Source organism: Grus americana, chromosome 12 (genome assembly GCF_028858705.1).
Source record: "Grus americana isolate bGruAme1 chromosome 12, bGruAme1.mat, whole genome shotgun sequence".
Classification (NCBI taxonomy): Eukaryota; Metazoa; Chordata; class Aves; order Gruiformes; family Gruidae; genus Grus; species Grus americana.
Genome location: NC_072863.1, coordinates 11,392,866 through 11,415,518, shown reverse-complemented (window position 1 = coordinate 11,415,518; position 22,653 = coordinate 11,392,866). Strand labels below are relative to the sequence as shown.

Sequence of the window (22,653 nt, the reverse complement as noted above, 5' to 3'; positions counted from 1 at the left end):
TGAAAGCATTGTTAACTGCAAAGTATGATTGAATCAGGCAAAATAGTTGCAACGGGCTTGCAAACTTTTCCTATCAGTTGAGCTCCTTTGGAAGATGGCATGTCTCTCAACGTGTTCCCCTAACAGAGGAAACGAGAGTTGGAGAGTGAAAGTGAAGAGACTGTGACTCCACCATCCCCTGCCACCCCACCACCAGAGGAGCTGAGCAAAAAGGAAAAGAAAAAGAAGAAGAAAGAGAAGAAGGCCAAAGAGGCAGCTGAGAGTGGGGGAGAGCAATTAGAAGTGGTATGTAACTGGGTGCTGCTATGGTAGCCCAAGTATGGGAGAGATTGCTGTCTCTCCTTAATACCTGCAGGATAAACATATCAACATTCTGTTTGTGCATGTCCCTGAAGTGCCAGGCTTCCCACAGGCAGAGAAAGATGTCTGTGTAGGTGCATTTGTAAACTGAACTTACTGAGGGTGGTGGGAGATCGGACAGGTGATGCTTGTGGGGGTGGATCTGCAGTGGGGCAGGGATGGGATGAGCAGTCATCTGTGCCCTGGGGCAGTTGGTGGGTACACATTCTTGCCACACCACCTCTGTGCTCTGGTGCCCTGTTACGGGCCCTGGTAGGAGGATGGTGCCTGGTATGGTGCTGGCATACAGTCAGTGTGCTTGTATGGTGGTGAGGGAGGATTGCGGCCATAAGGAGCCTGCACTGTCTGGAGTGGGACTGTTCCTCCTGAAATGAGCAGTGGGCGATTCCTTTTTGATTCCTTCCTGACCTCTCCAACCTCTTCACAGACCAGCGAGACCAGCAGCAAGAAGAAGAAGAAGAAGAAGAAACAAAAGGAAGTAGAAGAGAGCTCAGAGTAAGCTACTGGATCTGTCCAAAGCAGGCGACCTCATCAGGAGGGAGGGAGGAGTTTGAGGTCTTGAGAAAGAGAACTGGCTGTGTGGCAGAGGGGCCAACAAGTTCCAAGTTCCTTTTCTGCTATGTATACAAGTGAGTGGGTGCGTTTGCCCAGGATATGCCCTGCTCAGGTACCCCTCATCCTGTTTTATGGGTTGCCAGAGGAGCAGGGTGCCTGACTGCCCCTGCACTGGATTGCTCTTTAAAGCTGAACACCATGATGCCAATAGAAGTGGTATCGTCAGGGAAGCTGCAGCTCCTGGCTTTTACTTAGTGTCTCTGTTTTCACCTTGAGAGGGAGGAATAACATTTCTTTCCCCTCTTGTTCTGCCTCTTTCTTCATTTTCTTCCAAGGCTGGAGCTGTTACCTTACAGTCGCAGAATGTGTTGGTGTCTGGTGGACTGGCTTTGTCATGGCCTGTTTCAATGGGGACAGTCAAATCAGTTATTTGAAGGGCTCTGGTTTGTTTTAACCTGGCCATATGCTTGGCTTGATGAGATCATATAGTCCACCCAGATATTCTTCAGTACTTTTTAAACTTTGTGATAAAAGGATTAGAACATTAAATACCTGCTTTTCGCTTTATAGTGTGGGGATCTGCTTGTTAGTTGTTGGCTGATCCCCAGACCCAGTGCCCCAGTGACCTTGTCAGTCTGTACCTCTTGCTGGCTCTTTGCTCTTCTTTACCCGGTTGTTGGAATGGGACTGCAGCACTTTCAGTTGCCTTCCCTGGTTTTGATATCTGGTATGTTCTGAAGGCTCAAAGCGAGGATGCTGCTGGAGGGCAGAAGCAAAGTGACGAGAAGGCAACTGGCCAGTATGCTTTTCTAAAGCGCTGTTGGGACCGGAGTGCTCGTGAGGAAAAGCTTGGCTAGAGGCAGCTCTGCAAGGGACACTGGATGTGGGCCTTGAGTGGTTTCAGAAAGACTTGTCCTAATTTCCTTATCTGAGCTGGCCCACGGGGGGCAGGAGGTCTCCCGTCTGTCACAGGGATAGTGCTGTGCCAGGATTTTAGCCCCTTTTAATGGGGAAGAATCTAGGCTGCTTTGTTCTGAGCTTCATCCTTGCAGAGATTCTGTAACGTTTGCCTTAGCCTTGTGCATTGCTTTTGTTTTAACCGTCTGACTTTTCTCCCTTCCAATGCTAGAAATACACGCAGGCAGTGGGGCCAGCAGATGGTGGCTGTCAAAACCTGAGCAGAAAAAAGTCCATTTTTATTTACTCTTTTTTTTAACATAAAAATAAAAGCCCTATTTTTGAATGGGTGATTTGCTTGCTCATCTGGCTCCTATAAGAGGTCAGTGGTCTGTTCATGGGGAGGAGAGGCAGCTTAATGCATGTGCATGCTGCAGCTGGGCAGGTAAACAGCTGCCCCTTCTGCTCAGACTTTGTGTTGCTCTCCTGAAGAAGCTGCTGGTGCAGAGAAGTGGTTGACATGGATCTTCACTACAGGGGCCTTTGTTGCTGGTGAGGACTTCACAGGTGCCTAGGGGCTACCCTCCACTTCTGTAAAAGCCACTGGGGTATGTGCCTTGAAGATGGGTGCTCTCTTTCCTCCTTTGTGCTGGAGTGAGCTGCTGGAGAAGTCTGATGGTAGCTGGAGGGACTGTTTGGTCCTGGCCTGCCTAACCTTGAGTGTGTTAGGGTCAGGGAGGGGGGAACAGCCTTCCAGCTGTGAGCAGGTGCTAAGCCTAAGAGGTAAAACACCAGTCATGGTAATGTTTCAGCATGTTTATTGCTGCTCATTGTTTCCCTGCAGTGGATCAGAATGAAGATTGCACATCAACAGATTTTTAGCATCCTTAAAAAACTGCACAAGACTTCTTAACCCCCTTCCCCTTTCCCCTAGATGACTGCTGAACACATAAATGAGATTCTTTCACCTAAATGATGGCTATGGTTTGCCCAGGAGCCATGGTGATGCTTCCTGGACACGGCCAGGGTGGGGCTTGTGTGTCAGTACACTCCTGCAGAAGAAGGAACCCCTTTGTGTGGGTGGCTTTTATGTTCGCATAGAGTGCAAGACACGCTAGACTCTGGAAAACATGCGTGGATGGTCGTTGTTAGAGACACTGTTTCTACTGCATGCAACAGATACTTGTGGCTGTATCTAATTTACCTATTGAATGGTCCCTCTGGGGTTTGGTCTGTGGGACTTCCTCAGCTGCTGCTGAGTTTCTCCAGCCAGGTGGCAACAATCCAAGCTGCATAGTGAGAATTTAAATATAGCAAGGTTTTACAACTACAGTTGCACAGGGTGAATCAGAAAACTCAAACCTCAGAACACTGGGTGAGACCTGCCTGTGGGTGATGTGCTGCACCCCACCTTCATCGAATCCACGCTTGCCTTTTTCTGCCTTTCCCCTTTTGTGAGAGGAAACCCTTGGATGTAGGAGTTGTGGTGTGGTCTGTGTGAAGCCTCCTAAGCTGTGGGCTTCCTTGAAGCCTTGTGTACACCAGCTAGGCTTTTGAGGTGTTTGTGGCACAGCGTGCATTCCTGCGATGGCAGGGGACATCTGCCTGGAAAGGCCCTGCTCTACCACTTCCCTTGGGACTGATGCAGAGAAGATCTGCTGGTGGCTACAGCAGGACTGTGCCTTCCCTTGCCCAGTAAGATGGGGAGCTATGCTCTGAGCTGATGGTGCCCTGGGCTCTGCTGTGGCCACTAACTTAGCAGTGCATTGCAGTACCACAGGAGGTGGCCATCCCCTCGGCAGACCCTGCCCTGTGTTCCCCTGGGAGAGGAAATCTGGAGACCCTGCGTGTGTATGTCAGCCAATTGAGACCATGTTTGTGGAGCAGCAGAGGAAGGGAGTTGTGCTGTGTGTGGATCAGGGGAAGCTGAGGAGACAGCTTCTCTCCATGGCTGCAGAATGATTGATGGGAAGCAGGTGGGGTGGGATGCCCTCTCAGTAGACCCAGGAGATGGGCACCCACTGTGGAGAGCTGCAGGCCTGCTCAAAGGCTTCCTGCAGCAGCTGGAGGCTTTCTTCCACCCCGTTGTTGACCAGTGAGAGGTCAAAGTAGTGTGCATATCTGCTCCGGATGCTCTCTGAATCCTTCTGGAGCTGCTGCAAAGCCTCTGACTGTAAGAAATTGGAGAGAGTGCTCAGGAAGCTGGGGAGGAGGGGAATTTCACAGCCCACCCCAACAGGCAAATTTCCCACCACCAAAACAACTCAAGTGGTTGCCAAGTATCAGAGCCTAGAGCATCCGTGCAGCTTGTCTTACAAGCTAGGAGCTGTTGTGCGATCTCTGGGAGCGTGGGCATTTTGCTGGGCTTTTACTTAATGCTGAGAGGATCAGGTTACTTGCTAGAGTAAGGCCAGACCTGCTTGGTCTTGTATTTATTCTTAAAATGCTTTGTGGCAGCTCCCTGGGAGGAAAAGGTTCACCGAGCAGCAGGCTGCTCATTACTATGCTATGCAGTGTAGCCAGCTCAAGGCCTAAGGGTGGTTTCAAGGTAAGATCCCTGCATGATGGTCCCTCTCCACTGGCTTCTGACCAGAACGCTGTCTGGCAGAGCTGTACCAGCCTCCTCCTACTGGTTTTGGCTGGGATAGAGTTAAATTCTTCATAGTAAAAGCAAAGCTACCTGCCCCCTCCTGCTGTTGTGGCTTGTCTGCACAGCTCCCCAGCTAGCAAGGGCATCCCAGGAGTGTGTCCCTTTGGGCAGCTGTGCCCTCAACAGCAAATTCCAGACTGATTTCCACATATCTCCTTAATTGTGCTTGAAATGCAAGCGGCTCCCTACTTCTGTGCCTGGGCAGGGGGGAAATGAGCTTGGGGTGCTGTGTGTGCTGCAAAGCGCCACGTGTTGCCTGGCAGCTCCGGGGAGTGGAGAAGGGAGAGCAATAAGCAGTTTGCCTGGGTCACGTGAGCTCTGCTGGGTCACGTTTTGGCTCTGCTGCATCCCTTCTAGTAAGCAGTTAATGGAGCTGTGGCAGCTACCTATATATAGTGTCTGCACCAGTGGGCCCTGCCCACTGCGGCAGGAGTTAATTCCTCTGGAGGCTGTGGTGGGTGATGGGAGCGTGGATGTGGGGGCAGCAGGCTGCCTAACTGCCCTTCCTGCCCTGACACTTGCCCCCCTTAGCCTGCTGCATCTGGCTTTACAATCCTCTGCAGGTTAACATGCTTCTGAATGCCTGTGCAATGCTTGCTCTGAAGGCTGCATAAATACCCTCCCTGCAAACTGTCTGTGTTTTAAGCTTTACAAACCCCAAATGAATGGGTTGGGAGAAGTGGCCTTGACTGGCCATGAGTCCAGGAGGAGCAGAGCTCTGTGGGTTTTCCTGTTGTCCCATTGCTTTCTGTATCCCTGTGGAGCTTAGTCCTCAGGGAAGCTGGTCCAGGCTGCAGCAGGGCAGGGTAGGAGGCAGTGCTGCTCCCTGTGGGGGCTTCCTGGGAAGTGGCAGCATGTGGCTGCCAGCCTTGCAGTGCTTGGTGCTGTGTGAGTTAACTGTGGCATCAGTACTGCTTTCATCCTAATTTTGGAGGGATAAGCGTATTAATGAGGCAAAGAAAAAGGAGCTGCTGTTTTTGTGTCCCATTTGCATAGTTCATGGCAGGATAAATGTTCCTGTTCTGCAGCACTACTGCAGCAGGAGACAGCCCTTTGTGCTGGGCTGTGCATCCCACTACATGTTAGTGGCTTGTTAGGCTACAGGGATGATGGTTTCGGGGGGTGTCAATCTGGGAGAGAGTCTACGGCTTCAGGAGTCACCAATTCCTGTTTCTCAGGTCTGGGCTGAGGAAGTTGCCCTGCGCTCCTGGACTGCAAAAAATCAGTGCTGACGGAAGAAGCTGATGTGGAGCAGGGAGAGATCCCTGGGCTGCTGCAAGCCCAGCCAGAGGGGGACTTTGCCTTGGTGCCCTGCCACTCACCTGCTCTGCCTTGTCTGTTGGGGCAATGAAGACTATGAATGGGGAGAGCTCAGCCGTGCGGATTATTTTCAGGGTCTGTGAAGAGAGGGGTGTAGTTACCAGAGCGTGGCCATTCCTTAGGGTGGGAAAAGGTGCAGCCAGCTGCACTGCTACCCCATACCATCCAGGGTGTGATGGTGCCTGTGATGCAGTGATGGGCTAAAGGGGCCACCCCTACTCTGGGGCGATGGGATCTCTGGGTGGACCCCTGAGCCTGAGGGTAGGTGGGTAAAGCTGGAGCAGGGGTCCCAGCATGGCTTCCCCTGCACTTCATGGGGGAGGACATAAGGGCTTCCCCAGCCCTGCTCTGGGCCAGCTACTGGACACAACCACCACTTTGCAAAGTGGTGCCCACATGCTTGATGTTGGAGAGGGGAAAGGGTCCCTGAGCAGAGCCTGTGCTGGCCCTGCACCCCCACTCCCACAGCAGCCTGGTGCTGGCCTTGCTGTCACAGCCAGGTGCATGCTGTGACGGGGAATACCCTCACTGCACCATGTCTTGGGAATGGAAATGCCACCCCAGCCAGCCACTCCCTGGCTTTTTCCTTTGGGAAGGGCAGGTGGGCAGTGCACTGGGGAAAGCAGGGACAGTCACAGCCAGCACACAGGTAGTTCAATCTGTGGCAGCCCCCATCCTGCCCACCCCTTCCCCTGCTCCCTACCTGGGGCTCTATGTCTAAAATAGCAACTTTGTCCTGCTGGTGGATTTTGTGCACGGTTTCAAACTTGGTGCCAAACATGTTTCCCTGGTAGCTTCCAAACTCCAGGAACTCATTGGCTGAAATGTCCCGGGTCATCTCCTCAGTGGTAACAAAGTAGTAGTCCTTCCCGTCCACCTCATTCTTCTTCTGGGGGCGCGTGGTGTCTGGGGAAGGAGGGAGATGGTGAGTGCTAGCCCCCAGAAGGATGAGGGAGTGGAGTGGGCAGCTTCTGCTCTGGGTGACCTGGGCATCCCGCCTTCCCTTTCTGAGCATGGGGCTAGGGCATGGAGTGGTGTACCTCAACACTAGGCAGTACTAATCCCCTTTCAACTCCTTCCTGCCTGGAACAAGCAGGGAACTCAGCTAGCCCAAGGAGAGCCATTGGCAGCTGAAGAGTAAGGTATCTCTGCAATGCAAGTGGTAGCAGCCATCTGTAGGTAGGTTCAGCCCATGGAACAACAGGCATAGAGGCCCTCCAGTGCCCTGTGTGGTGGCCTCTGACACTAGTGGCTTGGTGGCACTGGAGGAATACCTCCCATCTGCTGTCAAAAGGTCCTGGCTCAAGGAGAGAGGTGAGAGGAAATACGCCCTGTGCTGTGCCCTCCACCCTGGCTAGGTACTTACATGGAGGTGGGTACATGAACTTCTCCGGGTTGTTGCTAAGCAGAGCATTCTTGATGTGGCTACGGCCCACGCCACTGGCCCCTGCAGAGAAGGGGGGATGGACACTGGAGCTGGGTTCAGAGAAGCCTGGCAGGAGATGCTGGGGGCTCCTCTGCAGCTCTGGGTTGGAGGAAAGGTGCAGACCTCCTGGGGCCTTGCCCAGGATCTGCTTTTTGAGCTGGTCCGTGGTGTCTTCCAGGCCTGGAAGAGGCTTTCCCTGCCCTGGGCACGCTCACCTCCAGCACCATCTGGAGATGGGAGCGGTGCCTGCTGAGCAGCCAGCATGGCTGGGCTGCCCATGCCCATAAGGTCTACCAACAAGTGCTCAGCACCCACAGTGTGGGAGTGCATGCTTTGGTGCAGTAGTGCAGACCAGCACTGCTTTTAGTAAAAATTATCCATAAAACTACTTAGGAGTTGATAACTCCTGAATTAACTCTACCTCAGTGTTGCAGGTGGCAGACCATGCACAATGCCACATGGAGGAGGTCAGCCTGCTTGGTAACCGCTACAGGCAGAAATGCTCTCCAGAGCTTGCTAGGTTTTTGAAGGGCAGTGCCGCCCCAGCCTGCCCAGTCCGGGTTCCCTCCATGACCCACCACGTGCAGCCCCTGCGCTGCGGAGGATGCCTGGGGCAGGACCTACCGATGAGCACCAGAGTCTTCCTCTTGAAGGCAGGCAGCCTCACCACCTCCTCATATGAAACCACATCCAGCTGGTCAAAAACTGGGGCAAAGGAGAAATGAGACAGTGAGTGTTCACAGCTGGCTTGGCCACAGCAGCAGGACAGTGTGGACGTCAGACTGAAGCCAGGTCCTCAGGCAAAATGGAGGGAGCTATCAGGACTGGGCTGGGAGCTTGTCCCTGTTTGGCTGCTTGGGGAAAAGGGCTGCAGCCTCAGCAACGAGCACCACATGAGGTACAGAGGGGATGCTGGGAAGCTGGACCAGCAGCTGCAGAACAAGAAACCAATGCTGTTCTCCCTCAGTAATTCTGCTCAGGACAGTAGGAGCTGGGTGGGGAGGTGGCAGGGTGCTGCAGGGAGCTTGTTGCTGGAGCAGCTTTATGTTGCTGATTTACAGCCTTGTTTACTGCTGATCGGAGCTGCAGACTGGGCAAGGAGCCAGTATGTCCTCAGGCACTCGCCTTTGCCAGCCCAGGACATGCTTAGCATGGGGTGTTTGCATGGGCAGCTGAGGGGGCAGGCTCCCTGCCCCACCAGGGACAAGGCAGATGTGGGAGCAGTTTGGGCTGCTCCCCAGTTGCTGAAAAGCAGCAAGGCCACCACCTGTCCTGCTTTCAGCAGCCTGTGGGTGTTTGAGGGCCCGGCAGCCTGACTTCTCAAGGAACTCGGGGCCCGAGTGCCAAGGATTGTCACCACAGGAGAGCATGGGAGCTCAGTGCCTGGCTCCCATGTGAGGCAGCCCCAGCCTCATGCACTACAAAGCTGCATGGGGACAAGCTGTGGCCACCTGAGGGATATGAGGACTTTGGAGAAGGGACTCAAAAAAGCTGTGGGATATCCTCCCAAAGTTCCACTGCCAACACAGCTGGGCCATTTGGTCTGACTCCCATGGAGCAGCAGCCCCTGCTGCTGGCGAGGGCTAGGGATGGAGCCCATTGCCCTGCTCACACTTACTTGAGCTGTGCTTAGCCAGGTATTTATCTTTGCACTTCTTCTTCTTCCCAAAGGGGCTACAGCTCGGGGATTCGCTCTGATTGGACTGGGTGATGCTCGCCACACGCCTGCCAAGAGAGGAGGGCACCACCATGGTCCAGCTGTCACTCTAAGCCTTGGGGGAGCAGTGGGATTGTCCCTCAGACGTGCAAGGGAAAAAGGAGCAGGGTAGCTGCTGGGACAGGTAAAGGCTCACCCTGTGGCAGATGAAGGGGACATTTGCCTCCTTTTCCCAGCAGTAACACTAGTGTTACCCAGCATGGTCACGCTCTGGTAGCACATGGTCCCTGTTCCCACTTCCACTCCCAGATCCAGCCCTTCTGGCCAAATACAGGGACCTACCACTCCTGCAGCTCTGGAGAAGGGATGAGTCCTGCTGACTCAGTGCAGGAGCCCTCCACCCGGCCCTGCCACCAGTTGCTGTCATCTTTGTTTATGATTTGAATCACGTCACCAGTATGAAACTTCAGTCCTGCTTCCTTGCAGGGGATCAGGTTGTCTTTTTTGGGGTCATAGTCAAACTGTGCCCTCATGAACATCTGCAAAAGAGACAGTGGGCCAGAGTCAGCGTGGCCATGCAGGGTGGCTGAACTTGGTCATACCCAGCTCCTGGCCCCCCACTGCATCCCCCAGCAGTGACTGCAGAGCTGGTTCCAGGCACAAGGTCCCTGCTCCAACAGGGACCCCAGTCCCTGCTGCTTTCCAGGCCCCATGAGGGGGGAAGCTCTTGAGCACAGAGCTGCAGTGAGATGTGCTGGTGGGTGAGGGAGGGAGGAGGATGGCATCTTGGTCCTACTGGGAGCCAGTGAAAAGTCCTTCTCCTTGGGTCTGTCCTGGCCTTTTCAGCATCAGCTACTCTTGCAATATGTTCATCACAGCTGCAACCGGAAACAAGCTGCTGCTTTCCAGGCCACTGTGCCACTCTTCTGGGGCTGAGGAAGCCCTAAAGACCAGGAAGGTGTGGGGAAAGCGGCCTTTCCCTTCTGTTCACTCAGCTCTTTGGGAGGGAGTCTACAGCACCTGCTCCCACTGGGGCAGCCCACCCCACTGCCTCCCCCTGGCCTCAAAGCCCTCCTGAAGCCAGCAGGCACACTGGATGCCCCTGGGCTCTCGCTGCCCTCGAGTGTCATTGCAAGGTCAGGAGAGAAATGGCATATGGCTTTTGCATGTGGACCTTGTTTTCCAGGAAGGCTGTTCAGGAAGAACAGGCTGTCAGCAACAGGATGGATGAGAGTCACCTATCCCCAGGAGGGCAGACCATGCATGTGCACCCAGCTTTTTTCTGCACTGCCACTTGCTCTTGGTGCCTGGATGAATGGTTTCTTGTCTGAAACGCTGCTGCAGCTGCAATTTGTCTCTGGCCAGTGTACCCGCTAAGATCAGAACCAGGTCAGGACTAGGGTGGGGGCAAAGCCAAGGCAGGGTATGGAGGATGGGGAGTGAAAGGCAGGATTTAGGGAATAAAATAAGGCTGTGGCTAAACACAGACCTCACATTGCCCTTGTTCCCCTCCTGGGTTTTTTCTTTTGTCCTGTGGGCCTGAGGCTGCTGGGAGCCCCTAGTCATGGTGCAAAATCCTGCAGGCTCTCCCACAAGTCATGGTGCTCCCCATTGTTTGTGACTTCTGTGGTCACTCAGGAGGGTGCTGGCCCAGAGCCAGCAGCATGCCTGGGTCTGCCCAGCAGTCATGCCACCCACAGGAGATCCTTCTGCAGGGGAAACAGCACTATCGGACCTAGCCTCATGCTTGTGCATGTGCTTGTGCTTCCCCTGAGCACAACCGTATCTTTCTTATCCCAGAAACACAGCACATAGCAAGTGGCCAAAGGAGTCACATGGGGTGATGCCTATGTCCTGTCCTTGGACCCTGGGTAGGGTAGACCATGCTCCTTGTTCCACATTAATTTCCCACAGTATGTTCTTCAGCAGTGCTGCTGAAGGCACAGGGCCAGCAGGACACAAACATGGTTCCCTTTCACTGCCAGAAAATCAGAGCATATGGATCAAGCTGTGACATGAGATCTCTCACAATGGACAACAACAAAAGTGGCATCTCCTTTCAGGATAAGGACTTGATGCTTGCTTTGAAAGCACTCTCTGGCACCAGGAAGCTGGTCATCAACACACAGCAAGCACTGCCCAGGCAACTGCCTGGAGCCCTCTGCTGCCACAGTCCTGGTACCCCAAGTCAGACACAGCCAGGTCACTTTTGGAAAGACTCTCCCTTAGGCTAATTAGGAGTTAGCATTAGTCAGCTCCAAGCATCATCCACAGGCTGCAAAGGGCTGGCCCCAAATGCAAGCTATTTGCCTGCCTGCTGCCAGCCCCCTCTCTGGGGCTGAAAGCCCAGGTACTGAGCAGGCTCCAGCATGAGAAACCCTGGTCTTTAAAGTCAAAAGGCTGCAGTTTGCACTAGGGAACAGGTTGGAGGTGACCTGGAGAGCTCGAGTGCTCAGTGCTTCTCCTCATTAGGATCCTCCCAAGCAGACCTGCCCCAAGAGACCCTCAGTTGACCTCAAAGTGGCTGGCTGCCAGGCTGCAGGGCAAGCCACGGCAGGGGACTTTGTGATGCCAGGATTTGCACTGTCCTGCCTGCCAGACCCTGAAATGAAGGTGATCATGGGGATCCAGGAGTTAAAATCAAAAGTCCACTCTCAGCAGTGGACTGCAACAAGCAGAGACATGGGCAGCCCATGAGATGTCGTTCTGGGAAGCAGACAGCACCACAGCCCTGGATACAGAAAGAGGGAGGACAAATGTTGCTGGGAAGGAGTTTATCCCTGTGTCCTTCCCTGAGCCCACAGCCAGCTTCGAGTGAGCCAGCAACTGTGTTCTCAGAGGTGACTTTTCCCCTGGCACTTGAGCTGGCCTGGCCAATTGGTGCTGGCTGGGTCAAGCCAGGAAGGGCAGACAGACAGCAGGGAAGGGTAGACAGGGGTTAAGGCTGATAGAGCTGGAATGGGGACAACATGTGCTGAGCAACAAATGGGGACAGTTTTCACTTGCCACCATGTTCAGAAACTTCAGCTTCTCTGGGTAAGGAAGGAGGGTGACAGGGGCTCCCCCAGCCCATCCCAGAACCATCCAGCCCCCACCTTCTGCCTCGGAGTTCCTCTCCCACTCCTGCCTGTCCATGACATGGGTGCTGCACTGGGGTTGGCTCCTGCACCTGGAGACAGGACAGCATCCCAGGCACCATGCACTGAAGTCTTGGCAGAGGAAGCAGCTCTCTCATCCTGAGTATTTTGGCCACAGCAGGGTTTCAAAGGCAAAGCCAGGCAGGTGTCAGCCCCTGCCACAGCACATTACCCCCACCCTGGCAGAGGCAGCAGACACAAGGCACTGCCTTCCTCCCCCCCCCCCTCCCCCCCCCCCTTCCTTCTTCCCACTCACTGCTCACAAGCATGGTGGCAGCATCTGGACCTATGACGCCCTCCTTGTGGCTGATGCAGTGGTATCAGTGATGGCAGGGAGCAGCAAGAGCCCAGTGCTGCACTTGGAGGTGCTGCTGTGGCCCCGTAACAGGGATGTGCCACATCTATGGCCACAGCTCTGAAGGTGGCAAGAAACTCCCGCATGCTTCCTGGCATGCACATACTGCTGCTTTCCCATGACCAGACGCTGCACACATGTACCACTGTGGCTCAGGCATCCCAGGCCCATGTTCCTACATCCACACTGGGTAAATACATCCACATGGGGCCATTTGCAGTGATGTAACCACAGGACAGGTCCCTTCATCCTCCAGCAGCTCAGGCAAGGTGACCAGGCAGCCATCCCCTTGTTCTTCCCACTCACCACAGCTCTCTTCCCCAGCGCTGGTCCCCCATGGTTTACACTGGTCCCACCCAGCTTCACAGTCATGTCCTGGCACAGCCCACGGGTCTGGAGCATGCACTTACCTGGAGAGCAGGGAGGCGGCTTTGTTGGTTGGGAATGACTTTTATTGAGACCATACCCTTGGTTTCTTTCTAGTGAACAAAGGAAGGGGAGAAAGAAGAGTTGGAGGAGGTGGTGCCCGTAGGCAGCCTGACAGCAGCAACCTGTGCAGGGAGTTGCTGAGTGCCAGGACCTGCAAAGGCAAGGCTCCTGATGCTCCCAGCCATGGTGTGATGCTGGGGGGCACCACAGCCTGGCCCCAAACAGCTCTCCTGGGGCTCGGCTAAGAGCCATGGCAGCATAGCTTTGCCATGCTTGTCCCATCCCAAAGCGGGGTCACCAAGACCTCCACAAGGGGCTAGCTGTGAGCACTGCTAAGCATCACCAGAACAAACATGGAGATCTATATCATTTCTGGCCTGGCTGCCCCAGTGAGGAGCCTGGGAGGAGAGGCTGGTTCTGCCAGGTCTCCTCCATCTGTCTTCTCCGTGCTGGTCTCTTGCTCCTGCCCTCCCGGTGACATTAGAGACACAGCACTGTCTTGCATGCCACAGGCCAGGTACACTGTTGCCCCATGTGCTTCACAAGACCTACATGGTCCCAAGGGGACAACCATGTTTGGAAGCTTGGAGGAGCCTCTTGGGCCAACTGCTCTTCTCAGGAGGCAGACAAAGACAAGCTCCTACTTAGTCCTGCTGTCTGGAGCAGGGATGTCCTGCCACCAGGCAGGAGAGGACTGTGGCACTGCAGCAGGGCCAGGCCTCATGCTTAGGCTGCTAGTGGATGTCCTCAGCACCAGCACCACCTCCCTCCGGCCAGGTCCCACATGTTGGGCATGGATCAGGATGGCCTCAGTGTGTGAGCCCAAGGCAGGCCTGAGACCCTGTCCAAAGCTGTCTCTAACAAGGGCCTGGCAGGATCACTGTGACCTCAGCAGCAGGAAAATGGCACCAAGGTGACCTGCAGGAACAGCTCAGGTCTGCAAGAGCAGCCACCCCCTGGGCTGGAGTTGCACGGCAGCCTTGGCAAGCAAGGGTGGTTTCCAAGCACCTCCCCACACCCCCATCAGCACATGTCAGGGACCCAGCCAACAGCCCTTGCTTCTGCTATTGGGAAGTCAGAAACAAGCAGCAAGTGCAGACCACCAAGGCTGTGTACACAGACCCAGTGCTTGGCCGTATTGCAGCACCCTGGCACAGTGGCTCTGGCTCCTGCTGCAGGCAGCTGCGTTCACTCTGGTATCTAGGAGGGGGTGAATGCTCAGTCAGCATGCACATCTGCAGGCCAGAGGAGTCCTTCCTGGGGAACAGCCCTGCCAAACACAAATACCTACCAGCATCTTCTGTAGCTGGTCAACTGAGTGGTTGCTCACACTCTGCCCATTGATTTCTATGATTTCATCACCCACATGAAGGGAGCCTGCCAGCAACGGAAGAAACATGAAAATGCAGGACCAGACAACAGCTGCTCACCAAACCCAAACTACACAGCTCCACCAGACTCCCAACCCCCTGGACAAGCTGTGGCCAGGACACTGCAGTGTTTGCCTGGGCAATGCTTGTGGAGCCACATGCATCACCTATGCACATGGGACTAAAGCACAAGGGGAATGAATTCTTCCCCCTCCACCCAATACACACACTTCATCCAGTCTCAAGGTCATCAGGTTGCTTTCCACTGTGTGTCCTTCAGCACTTTAGACTGGTTGAAGCACCTGTTTCAGAGTTACACAAACCCAACCCCAAGTACCTCACCTGAAGCCAAATGACAGCCTCCCTACAGGGCTCTTAAGCATTCTTGACTTCGTGTGTTTTCAGTTTATATACCTAGGCAGATCACAGCTTCAGATATACTGCTATAAATCAGGCTCCAGTAACATTACTGGAATGGCTCCTGGGTTATTTTGGCAGGGGTAAGCTCAGACTTCCCACTTGGATCTAAGGCTGGAATAGGGGCCCCTTCTAATCACAGAACATCTCATTTCCATGCCCCCTTGGTAAGACCAAAAACCAGAAAACAGCACCTAGTTATTTCTTTTGGCACCTTCTTTTGGTCTGCAGAGCCAATCCACAGCAACCCTTTCCCACCTGTGCACTTTAGGAATAGGAAGAACTTCCCCTGCAGTCTCTGGGTTATGATCCATCTCTCATTACAGTGACCCCATCATGAGATAGAGACAGATAGTCTCCAGTTCCTTTTTGGGAGAGCCCTTCTCCCAATCCTTCATTTCTCCCTAAAGCCTCCAGTGTATTAACATGACAACCATGCACAGAGACCAGCGAGTCCTAAGTTCTTAACATATTCCCAGTGGAGGAACGGACACAGATGTCCACATCGCAGGGGAAAGCCTGCGGTGCTGGGGGGCTGCCTTATCTCTGCACAGAAAGAAACCAGCTGCAGATGTGCACCCCATACACCGCCTCTATAAAGACCTCATTACCTTGTCGGTGAATCATGCCCCCATGGAAGATCCTGGCCACCATGCAGCTTTGTTTGTCGTTGAGCTTCAGCGTGATTCCCTGGAAGGCAGGAAAATCCATGACTGCTCACTGGAAGGCAGAGCTCCCATTATCAGCAAAGTCCTCTCCAGGCCCATGTCCATGGTGGGCTGCACAGTGGCTGGGGGGAAGCCCACTGCTTGGCCAGCCCAGCCTGCTGCAGCTCCTCTCGGCACAAGCATCACCACCCGTTGTTGGGGCTCACTCCAGGTCCCCAGGCAGGAGGCAGGATCTAGCACCCTCTTCCCATGGCCGAAGTCTCCAATGATCTCCTGCCTTCCCCAAGGCCAGCGCACTGGCAAGGCTCTACCTGCCTCTCTGCCCCCCCCCCCCCGGGTGCTACCAGGCTTTGGGATCTTGCCAGCTCTCACCATAGGCTCCTCTGTGACCTTCTCAAACTGGACAAGGCGTATCTTCCGCACCTCACGGCCATTGCTGTAGGACGGGCTGCCAAGAGTTGCTGAGCCATTGGTATAAATGTCTTCAGTCATGGCATTTGGGGACTGAGTGATGGCCTGTCAGGGCAAAACAAAGAACGGGGTTTAGGGACTCCATCTGAATGGAGCCTGGGAGTGCCAGCTCCCCACTGTGAGGCTGAGCTACTCCACTGTGTTAGGGTGCCTGGGGCGCAGGTGGGGCACAAGTGGAGGAGAGACCCATATGCTGGAGGAGAGGACAGTAAGAGCAAGAAAAGAAAAAGAGCAAAAGAGCTTCACCCTTGAAGACATGGATGTGGGCTTGATCTGCAGTTTTCCAACCTGGGAAACACAGGAGACAAGAAAACTTTGGAAAAGTTACAGGTAGCAGAAGCCAAAAGAGGCCACAGCTGATCATCTTCTGCAGCAGCGAGTCCCAAACAATACTTGTGTGTCGCAGCAGCACTTGGCCCACAGCTGGCTTGTTGCAGAGCATAAAGCTCAGGACAGCTTCACTGAGTGAATGGAGCAGTTTAGGACTCACCCCTGAGAACATCCCTGAGAACTCTGCTCTAGCTCAGTTTGCAAATTCAGCCTTTTCTCCTCTATGTCAATGGGCAACCAACATGGCTACGTCCACATCCAGGCACTGAAGGCAACATGCTCCCAAGCCAGCCAGAAACTCCCCGTTCCCTTCCCCAGCTCCCAGCTACAGGCCAGTTCATGCTGGCTGGCACTAGAAAGCCAACCAAGGGCTTTCAGCCATGGGGAAATGTCTGTTCTTCATCTCCAGCAGGTGCTGGCACCAGGGTAGGTGAAGGGTACGTGGGGTCCTGGGCAGAGATCTCCAAACCCACCCTGCCATGCAGCAGGGACACAGCAAAGTGAGCTGCTACCTCCCAGTCTGAGAAAGCCTGGTGCTGTCCTGTTAAACCCCTTGGGCACACTGGGCAACATCTCTGCACAGCTTGCAGACATGCCAGTTTGGCCCCAAGTGCAATGGACTTCCCTCAAGCCTCTCCCAAATCAGTGCTAGCAAAAAAACCCAGCAAAAGCCAGGTCAGCTTTGACCTGCAGACCCTACCCGCCTTTTCAGCATGCTCAAATCTCCACGCCAGCCTGCAAGGCAAAGCAAACCCTCCTGGCTGCCCCACTCCTCACCAGGCTGCCAGCTTTCCTGCCCAGTTAGCAGCTTGCACCCTCCATCCCAGCAGCACCTGGGTTGGGAGCCACAGACAGCAAGGTCCTTGCAGGCTTTAGTCCTGCATCAGCAATGCGATACACCGTGCCCAACCAGGCAGAGCCAACACCCCTCCCCGCTGCACACTGACTTGCCAACATGCAACCAAGTACTGGGCCTCAAGACTCCGGGTCAGCAGGTGGGGAAGTAGCAGCCTGACCTCGCTGTCCTGGCTTGCTCTCACCCACTGCAGGCAACTGGCCTGGAGTGGAGAAGAGGCTGCAGCCCTGTGCTGCCAAGGGGTGAGATCCAGCCAGGCTGTGGGGAGGTTCATGCAGGTGCAACTGGGGTGAAGAGCATTTGCTGGTGGGGTGCACCCATGGGACTAAACCACAACAAAATTAGCTTTAGTAAGGAAGTGCCAGAGTGCTACCAGGCTGAGACAGTGGCCCAGGCCTGTGCAATGGCTGAAAGCAGGGAAGGGGCCAAAGGCAGGGGCGGCAGAGACAGGGCTAGCCAGGCCAGCAGGAGAGGTGCTGGCAGAGCTGGACGGACCAGCATTGAGGCATGGGCACTGTTACAGCCTCAACAAAAAAGCACTGGTGTGGCCAGGAAGGTTGCAGGGAGCCGTGTGCCCATGCTGCAGTGACAGGGAAGATGCCAACTACTTCTAAAAGAGCCAACCTCAGAGGAAAAAAGGCAACTGCGTGGATCTGGCTGCCAATGGCTTAAACATGGAGGAAGAGGCTGAATCCCAGCCCAGAGCAGCACCCAGGCCAAGGACTCATGGGGTGGAAGATAAGAGCGACCCACAGACCCCCAGCCTGGCTTGCCAGCCCCAGCAGGGCATGCTGCTACTGTGCTGTTTGCAGGGCAGAGGGAGAGATCCAGCAGTGCAGAGGGAGAGATCCAGCAGTGCAGAGGGAGAGATCCAGCAGTGCAGGTGCCTAGAACCGGCCCTTAGGTTTCTGATGGCTGTCCTGGCTCTGCCAAGCCAGCAAGTGGGAAGAGGAGAACACGGAACTTCCCCAGCCCTGCCTGAGGCCAAAGTACCCATGAGGTGGTTTGAGTTAGCACAAATCACACTTATCTTGGTCATGCCTTGGGAAAGTGTTACACCATGCACTCCCCGGCTTCAACCTCTAGGCTCAGCAGAGCCTGATGACCCAGGACACAGCACAGTCTGCTGGGAATTCCCATCCCCACCATCCTCACCAGCTGAGCTTCCCAGCCCTGACCTTTGTTTTTTACTGAGCTGGAGAAAACACCCAGCCCTTGAAGCTGACACAGCACCATTGTCACCCTGTTGACTCCCAGAAAGCAAGCCTTGTCACCAGAGACTCAGTGCTGTGCCTGGGGACAGCCACCAGTCACTTGATGGCAGCTCTGAACCCAGCAGGGACCTCTGGCAACTCGTTCTGCCCCAAACAGTGCCATGCTGAGATGGCGTGGGCTTTTGCTGACCACACTGGGCAGCTGGTGGATGGGGATGGGAAAATGCCACATTCATAAGGAGGACCAGGACCCACAGGGTGGCAGATTCCAGCCCTGGTGTTCAGCATCCAGAAGCCAGAGGCAGGAGACATGCACAGCTCTCATGCTCCATGCACGTAAGCCAGCCAGATTACCTACCCTGCACTCTCCTGGCAGCTGCCACGCTCTCAGCTGGTTTGGCCCAGCATAGTCTGTGACCTCAAGAGCCTTTTAAGTCATGGCTGGCAGCAGGCCAGACCCTGCTATTTATGTGCTGCTCCACTGGAAACCTCTGCAAGTGCTGCTAAGAGCCTCCTTCGTGGCTACCAGCTACTGCTGGCTCTCCATAGCCCCGGGCTGAGTCACTTCTGGGGCCAGCCTTGGGGCAGAGACATGGGGCAAGGAGGTTGAGGGGTTGAGCTGTGCAATAGGGCTGCTAGGTGCTGGGCACCACTGGAGCTGCTCGGCCCTGCCCACCACCTTGCAGCTGGCTAGTGAGTGTACAAATCCTCACGCACAAATTCTGCTCCAGGTGGCAGTGCACAGAGGAGCCACCAGCTCCACGGGTCAAAGAGCAGCTTCCCGCTTGCACTTTCCTCAAGACCCTGGATTTCTCTCCCAGGGTGGAGGGAAGGGGACCAGCTCCCCAGGCAGTGTTTGCCAACAGGAAATTCAGTGAATGTGGAGCAATCCTTGGCGAGGACCCCAGGGGTCAGCGTTGTCTGCCAGGGTTGCTCCTTTTGCTGCGCTGGCTCATCCAGGCTGCACGCCACCAGGCAAATCAAACGTTAACCGGGCAGCTTGTTTGCAGGTGGCTGAAGCAGCACTTGGTGGAAAGCAGCACCACAGTGCAAAGGGCACGTTTGGTGGTTTGGTTCCTGGGTTCTCCTAGCTGCTCTAACCGAGGGACTTCAATATCAGGTGGCCTTGGAAGAGCAGGGCCCCCCCCCGGCAAGCACGTGGAGAAAGGACTGATGACTTTGCCAAGCGGGCCCCCAAAGTACAGCAGCTCAGATGCAGGAGGGAACCCTGAAGCCAGGATCCCACAGGACTGCCCTCTCAGCTAGCAGGGAGACATGCTCCACTGCCCACAGCAAGCAAGAAAATCCCAGCTCCCCCAGGAATCATCATCCCTCACATTATAATCACTGTGGGTGTGTGCAGGGAGGCTGGGGCACTATTTGGTGCAGAGATGTCCTGGCCCAGCAACCTCTCCTCCTGCCCTCTAGTGTTCCACACTTGCCTCCCCACCATCCAGCAGATGTGTGCATCATGGTCTCAGTACAGCTTAAAAAACACAGCAATGTGTAAAAAGAACAAACTAAAAAATAATAATAATAAAAAGAGCTTAGGAGTTGCTCTTGGGCTGCTCCAACAGGCTGGGGAGCAACAGCCATGCGGACATTTAGAAGTAATTCATCCCTGCATTCTGCTGAGGGCTACTGCCTTCTCAGGTCTGCCAGCACAACTGCAGGAGCAACCTCACCCAAGACCCTTTCCATTAATATGATCCAGGTTTAAAAAAAGCATTTAAACTAAACAGGATTACATTGCTGACACTGGGAAAAGGCCCAGCAACACAAACAAGTCACAGTGGGAACAGAGAAATAGGAGAAATACAAGCAGTCATGGAGGCCAGAAGATGCCTCTGGTTCTGAATGACCTCGCACTGATCACAGAGTGCTGCAATGGAGAAGGGCCAGATTTTCAAGGGAGCACAGTCAGTTTTGCTGAGGCATCATCTTCCCACCAGAAAAGGCTGATGCAGCCTTCCAGATGTGTTTGTGAAACCAGTCACTTCCAAGGGACAGTTAGTAAAACCACAACACTGACAGAAGAAATCTTGAGCAGCTGCCCAGCTGCTCCATCCCCACCTTCCAGAACAAGCCCTGCAAAATGGCTTTTCCCCTGCAGCGATTACAGATTGGAACATAGCAAAATGGATTTGAGATGAAGAAGTTGGAACCAGCCCTTCCCACTTCATTTTGGTCAAGTTCAGAAGTTTTGCTCAGCTCTCACCCGCTAGTTTTGCCCATGGTCATTTCAGGATTTGGTCCCTGGGGACTGCGTGGCCTCAGTCTGTTCTGGAGCCGATGCAAGTTGGATGCTGGGAACCACTACCCACAAGGAAGCACAGTGTCTTCCCTGCACCCTACAACTCAGCTCTCTCCAGTCCTTTTCTCCACCAGACTCCCAAAGGTCACATTCGCTGCCCATTTTACAGTTGGGGAACTGAGTCACGGCTGATAAGGGGAAATGCCCAAGGTCACCCTGCCAACCAGGTGCACAGCTGGGAATAAAGCCCACGCCTCTTTGGTAAATCTGTATTTGCCAGTTGGGAGATAAGGAAAAAATACACAGACATGTGGGGGGGCTCAAGGGAAGAGGGCAAGCAGCTTCTTCCACTTTGGCTTGTTTTCTAGCAATGACATGGCTTCCACTTACCAAGGGTTTGCGTGCCCTGCTGCCACAGGAGGAACACAGGACGGCACTTACCAGCACATGGCTCTGCCAGAGGAAATGGGGAAGAGAAACCTCCTGGCCACCCTGCTTCACTCCAGCCAAGGAGCAGCCAGACAGACCCAGCAACCCTCCTGAGAGGTGCTGCTGGGCGATGTCCCTACTGTGCCACAGAGGGGCCCACAGCCACCATGGGCCAGCACCATCTCTGCATGCACATGACATGGGGACGAGCACATGAGCAACTGGCAATCTCAGGACACGTAACCCCAGCAGGGTGCCAACCCTACAGATATCCTCTTAGAAGGCCCCAAGCAGATCCTGGTTAGCTATCTCTCTCTTTATCCTTACTGGAATAAATATACCATAACACTAGGAAGCTGTAGGCCAGCTCCTTACATTTTCCATGCCCCACTGCCATTGGCGATTTATCCCTGCTCTGCCTGCAGCCAGGCAGGGCCTCTACCTGGATCCTGCAGGCAGAGGCATGGGAGAGCTCCTCTCAGCAGCTGCCCAATGCAGGCACTTTGCTTTAAAAGCTTTTTTTTTTTTTTAAAGCACTCTGCCAGGGTTGAGCCATAAAAAGCACACAAACCACTGGTGTGAGACAGATCTGACAAGCCTCTTTTGGATGCTGTAGTGTCCAACAGGATGGGCCAAGGACAGCACTTAAGGGAAATTTCCTCCCTGCTCTCAGAGGCTCCCCACAGCTGCAAGAAAACCTCAACCCAGGCATGTTATGCCCTAGCTCTGCCAGGGACTCCTGTTCAAAATCAAAGATCTCTGCTGGGAGCAAAGCACCAGCTGCTTAGCACTGAGAACTGTTGACCTTCTCATGGTTGCACCCAAGTTACCCCAAATGACACTAGCTGGGGAAGAGATGGCTGGTGCAGCCTGCTCTCCTCCCATTAGAGGTGGGGTGCACGCAACCCTCCTGGCCCACTCCCTGGCCTGGGGTAGGTATGAGACGGGCTGGCTGCATCCTCCTTCTCTGGGGCTGAGACCCACCACCAGCCCCCCTTCAGCCCATGCTGTGGACCTGGAGGTTGCTCAGTAGCTGAATCAGCTCATGTGACAGGCAGTTCCAGTTCAGACCAGCTACAACTTTGCAGCAAAACAAGCACAAGCTCCTCCATGGCAGGATGCTGAAGCCTTCCTCCCTTCCACCCAGCTCCTTCCCTGCCCGGCCATGCTGTGCCAGCCATACAGCTGACAATTCCCCCAAGGCACCCCATGTCCCCCAGTGCTAAGCCCCGCTCCTGGGGTGTTGGGGACATGCACTGCCACATACACGGCACGACCCTGGATGCCCACCACGGGCCTTAGGGGCCCTGCTCCCCGCTGCGTGTACAGGAAGGACGGGGTGGAGGGGGACCCTCCGGGGACTCCGTGCCGGACCCGAGCTGGGCACAGGTTGCTGAGCTAAGGGCCCGCGGGTAAGGGGGAACACAAGGGCCGTGGGACGGAGGGGGTACCCCAGCGCTCCCTGCCCGGCCTCGGCGGGGAAAGCGGCAGAGGGGGCAGAGGCGCGCTCTCCCTAGGGGTGCCGCGGCCGCCGCGGGGGCGGATCGGGGCTGCAGGGCGGCGCTGCCCTTCAGCCGCCGCTCACCTCGGGCTTGGCCCGGTTCTGCAGGAGGTGCTCCAGGTAGAGGTCGGAGAGCGCCGTCCGCATGCTGCCGGCGCTGGCGCTGCGCCCCGACTTGAGAGTCATCCCGCTGCCGCCACCAGCTGCTGCAGCCGGTTCCACTGGCTCCAGCAGAGCGCTCCGACTTCACCCCACAGCCCAGGCCCCAACTCCAGCAACACCCCAAGCCCCTCCCCGCACGCTCCGTCCGTGTGGCAGCGGGAAAAGGCCTGCGGGTGGGCGGTGCGGCGCCGGGCG

The 22,653-nt window shown here is 55.0% G+C and overlaps 2 protein-coding genes across 9 annotated transcripts in view; one reads left to right on the top strand and one right to left on the bottom strand.

The window, feature by feature from the left end:
* The window catches only part of DKC1 (dyskerin pseudouridine synthase 1), a 15,455-nt gene extending 9,677 nt beyond the window's left edge, over window positions 1–5,778 (top strand). Inside the window, exons 14-16 of one of the 7 annotated variants that reach the window (XM_054839480.1) lie at window positions 127–285; window positions 788–855; window positions 5,641–5,778. In XM_054839480.1, the coding sequence (XP_054695455.1) occupies window positions 127–285; window positions 788–855; window positions 5,641–5,707 (294 nt within the window). In that variant the 3' untranslated portion in view covers window positions 5,708–5,778. Of the gene's footprint in view, window positions 1–126; window positions 286–787; window positions 2,156–5,640 lie in introns of those variants that run through there. The other 6 variants (XM_054839484.1, XM_054839485.1, XM_054839483.1 and 3 more) reach the window with 6 other exon arrangements.
* MPP1 (MAGUK p55 scaffold protein 1) lies at window positions 2,614–22,653 on the bottom strand. 2 transcript variants are annotated; one of them, XM_054839489.1, is made up of 12 exons: window positions 22,381–22,653; window positions 15,614–15,757; window positions 15,185–15,263; window positions 14,078–14,163; window positions 12,768–12,836; window positions 9,208–9,404; window positions 8,827–8,933; window positions 7,833–7,913; window positions 7,149–7,229; window positions 6,486–6,688; window positions 5,785–5,859; window positions 2,614–3,983 (listed from the first exon to the last, which is right to left on the bottom strand). In XM_054839489.1, the coding sequence occupies exons 1-12, from the start codon at window positions 22,480–22,482 to the stop codon at window positions 3,807–3,809; spliced, it is 1,401 nt and encodes a 466-aa protein (XP_054695464.1). In that variant the 5' UTR covers window positions 22,483–22,653; the 3' UTR covers window positions 2,614–3,806. The 2 variants fall into 2 exon arrangements, with proteins under 2 accessions (XP_054695464.1, XP_054695465.1); XM_054839490.1 differs by lacking the exon at window positions 5,785–5,859 and having other exon boundaries at window positions 22,381–22,632.